Raw genomic sequence first — 4,244 nt, 5'->3', positions numbered from 1 at the left:
ATAAAGCCCAGAACACACCAAGTAAACTAAGTGTCCTTAGCGCCTTAATGGGAGGTGATTTCCAGGGCAAGTTTGTTTCTCCTGCACCTGCTGGCTTCCTTTAGCTGCAGGTTTTGCATATCTTTCTTTTAAAAAAAAAAAAAAAAGGCCCGCTCTTCCTGAATGGCAGGCATTTTTTCTTCATTCAGGACCTTTGGCACATGTCTCCTTCAGGCCAAATGTAGCTTGCAGAGGTTGCTCAATTGTGTAACTGTGTAACTAGATCTAACCTGTCTCCACTGAATCCATTGTACAATTTTAATGTCACAGAACAGACTCTCATCCTTACAGCATCTGCTTCTGATGCCATCCAAAGTGTCAGCTCTGCCTGGGCTGCAGTGTGGATAATATGGCCAAGAGACATGTGAAAAATGCTCAAAGTGACTGATCACCAGAGAGATGCAAATTTAGCATTGTTGAACCCAAAGATGAGATACTGCCCACCACCCCCATCTCAGAACAGAAAGGTGGAAAGCCAGAGCCACCTGCCATGCCCCAGCCAGTACCCACAGCATAACAGGGTCTCCTTGGCAGCTGGATCTGGAGTCAGGATGTTGCTCTATAAAGACCTTTAAAAATATATATATATATATATATATATATATATATATTTTTTTTTTTTTTTATTTTTTTGATTTTTTTTTTACAGAGATGAAGGGAGAGGGATAGAGAGCTAGAAACATCGATGAGAGAGAAACATAAATCAGCCGCCTCCTGCACACTCCCTACTGGTAATGTGCCCACAACCAAGGTACAAGCCCTTGACAGGAATCAAACCTGGGACCTTTCGGTCTGCAGGCTGATGCTCTATCTACTGAGCCAAACTGGTTTCGGCTTCTGTAGTCATTTCCTCAAAAAAATTTCTGGGTGCAGATTTAGATGAAGACCATTCTTTCTAATGGAATTAGGTCAGTGTTTCTGCAGTAAAGGGGTTCCCCTCACTGCGATGGTCCTCCAACCAGTGCCCATCACCCATGGAATTGAAGACATTAGGGCACACTGCCCTCTGCAAGACCTGGACAGGAGGTTCCCTTCAAATGTCGTAGCATTCCCTGAAAACAAGGAAAAAATTCACGCTACTCCCAGACATACTTGAGGTTGTCACAGCTACCCCTCTTTGGAGTGATCTTTGTGTCTCAAAGCATCCATCTTCACATGAGGATTAGAGTCCACAGTGTTTAATAGGAAAATTATGGGAAACAATGTAAATCTGGCAAAAACTGCTGAGCTAATTTCTGCACCATAGTCTTCCCTCGATGTCAAAAATGTTGGAGACCACATAAAAGTTTTTCACATCACCAAACATGGAGAGCCCAGATCTCCTAACAAACTAACACACACAGTAAATAGAACACCAAAATTAAACAAGTGTTAGGAAAAGGCCTTCATTATTTTGCAAAGAAAGAGACCTGGTCTGGCAGTTGAAGACTTAGGTACTCAATAAATTCATCACTGGCATCTAGGGAAAGTGTGTTCCTGAAAATGGCAGTCCCTCTACAACAATATGTTTACTGGGGCCAACAGTAATCAGTCCTTTCTGGCAAACTCATGACAGGGAAACAAGTAAGAACTAAGGGCTCAGGTATTCCTAATTTCCCTCAACAAATTAGACAACAGAATTAGCTTCCCTGGGCACATGACGATGGTGATTGATGCAACCTGTAGGGACCTTATAGGTGGTTCAGGTGAAATACCTTCAGCAACAGAAATATGCAGTGACATAGATCTGGCAGGACATCTCTGTATGTTACAAAGTGAAACATAATTACATAGTGTTCCAACATAAGCAAACACACACAGCAGCAAAAACACTTACAGGAACTTTACATAATATAGGTGAGTACATGTATGAGATATAATTCAGAAAAATGAGGATTCACAAATTTTCTTGTACTATTGTTAAGTCCATATAAGAAACTTCATTTCCTACACATCTAATAAATTTCTCACATTTGGACTCTTATGTGGAGAGCAAATTTAGAAATATACCTGAGAGATACCTCACATTAATTACACTCATCATGTCTTTCTCCAGTGTGAACTCTCTCATGATATTGGAGACGATGCCTCCATATAAAAGATTTCCCATATTCACTGCATTTCTAAGGCTTTTCTCAAGTATGAACTCTCTGATGATTACAAAGGGTACGCCGGTATGTAAAAGATTTCCCACATTCGGTGCATTGATAAGGCTTTTCTCCTGTATGAACTCTCTGATGATAACGAAGGGCAGTGCTAGTGGTAAAAGATTTCTCACACTCACTGCATTGATAAGACTTTTCTCCTGTATGAACTCTCTGATGATTATAAAGGTGAGACACAGACTTAAAAGATTTTCCACACTCATTGCAATCATAAGGCCTTTCTCCAGTGTGCACTCTCTGATGATATTGGAGACCAAAGCTACTTATAAAAGACTTCCCACATTCACTACATTTATAAGGCCTTTCTCCAGTATGAACTCTCTGATGATACTGCAGACCAACACTACTTATAAAAGACTTTCCACATTCACTACATTTATAAGGTCTTTCTCCAGTATGCACTCTCTGATGATGTTGGAGACCAACGCTACTTATAAAAGACTTTCCACATTCACTACATTTATAAGGCCTTTCTCCAGTGTGCACTCTCTGATGATATTGGAGACCAACGCTACTTGTAAAAGACTTTCCACATTCAATACATTTATAAGGCTTTTCTCCTGCGTGAATTCTCTGATGATAACGAAGGTCGGTGTTAGTGGTAAAAGACTTCTCACACTCAGTGCATTTATAAGGCTTTTCTCCTGTGTGAAGTCTCTGATGTCTACGAAGGTGGTAATTAGTGGTAAAAGATTTCCCACATTCACTGCATTTATAAGGCTTTTCTCCTGTATGAAGGGTCTGATGACTATGAAGTTGAGGCTGAGTGATAAAAGATTTTCCACATTCATTGCACTCATAAGGCCTTTCTCCAGAGTGCACTCTCTGATGATACTGGAGACTATTGCTACTTGTAAAAGACTTTCCACATTCACTACATTTATAAGGCCTTTCTCCAGTATGCACTCTCTGATGATATTGGAGACTACTGCTACTTGTAAAAGACTTTCCACATTCACTGCATTTATAAGGCCTTTCTCCTGTGTGAATTCTCTGATGATAACGAAGGTCAGTGTTAGTGGTAAAAGATTTCTCACACTCAGTGCATTTATAAGGCTTTTCTCCTGTGTGAAGTCTCTGATGTCTACGAAGGTGGTAATTAGTGGTAAAAGATTTCCCACATTCACTGCATTTATAAGGCTTTCCTCCAGTCCGAACTCTCTGATGATGACGAAGATTACTGCTGCCAGGATCTTCCTCACATTCTTTTCTGGTGCAAAAATCTTTTCTCCTTTGAAACATCAAACCACCCATGGAAATATCATTTGGCCTGTCCCTGGTCTGATCAGCTTTTAGGTGGAGATGCCCTGACCAAGAAAGTGTGCCCTGCCCAACCTCCCCACAGGTGAAATCATCCTGGGACACATTGAAATTGCAGATCTTTGCAAGTGACATCCTCTCCACACCCCTAATGAAAGTGTTCTCTCTCACATGCTGCTGGTGACATTTTGCACTGAAAAAAAATTGTTTTGCACATGCCCCACACCTCAGCTGCATCTGTCCATGCTGTGTTCCCTGCAGCTCAGTCAAGTGGAAAATCCTTCTCAAGACTAGTCCACAACTCTCACAGGGGTGGCTCTTCTGGGAAGACAAGGCTACCTTGCGATTCCTGGCCTGTGACACTCTTACAGGAGCGTTCTGTTCAGTCGGTGCCTCCGCATTCTCTGCTCCACAGCAGCAACCTGAACAAAAGGTAATGCTGGTGAAGTACACGTTGATCTTATGAAATCAGATTACTTTTGGGAAAATGGTTTCCCTGTCATGACTAGGCATGATTCCATAGAATGATTTTCAAGACAAGTGAGTTGAACTCTAAGGAAACAGCTGTTATACATTAGCTGGCCTCAGAGGTCAGTCAATGGTGAAAATCTCACCAAAACAGGAACAAAAGCTTAGGGTGGGAAACAAAGAAGACAAGAAGGCTTTACTCATTGTTCCTCCATGAACGGGTTCTTTTAGGACCTTTCGTGCTGGGGACCTGCGTCAGTGTAGGGTAATTTGCATGTGCTGAAAGCCATACAACACAATGGTATTGAAGCACAGGATGTTCACGGTCAATAT

At 41.5% G+C, this 4,244-nt stretch overlaps 1 protein-coding gene across 1 annotated transcript; it reads right to left on the bottom strand.

Moving 5' to 3' along the window:
- Positions 1 to 1,175: 1,175 nt before the first annotated feature.
- Positions 1,176 to 3,718, bottom strand: LOC129147682 (zinc finger protein 501-like). The gene has a single exon (XM_054710766.1). The coding sequence runs from the start codon at positions 3,678 to 3,680 to the stop codon at positions 2,154 to 2,156; it is 1,527 nt and encodes a 508-aa protein (XP_054566741.1). The 5' UTR covers positions 3,681 to 3,718; the 3' UTR covers positions 1,176 to 2,153.
- Positions 3,719 to 4,244: the final 526 nt, after the last annotated feature.

This window comes from Eptesicus fuscus, chromosome 21, assembly GCF_027574615.1.
Source record: "Eptesicus fuscus isolate TK198812 chromosome 21, DD_ASM_mEF_20220401, whole genome shotgun sequence".
In the NCBI taxonomy this organism is placed as follows: domain Eukaryota; kingdom Metazoa; phylum Chordata; class Mammalia; order Chiroptera; family Vespertilionidae; genus Eptesicus; species Eptesicus fuscus.
This window is presented reverse-complemented; position numbering and strand designations above follow the sequence as displayed.

Coding starts and splice junctions, on each gene's coding strand:
- LOC129147682 (XM_054710766.1), bottom strand. CDS start 3,680: ATGCAGCTGAGGTGTGGGGCATGTGCAAAACAATTTTTTTTCAGTGCA.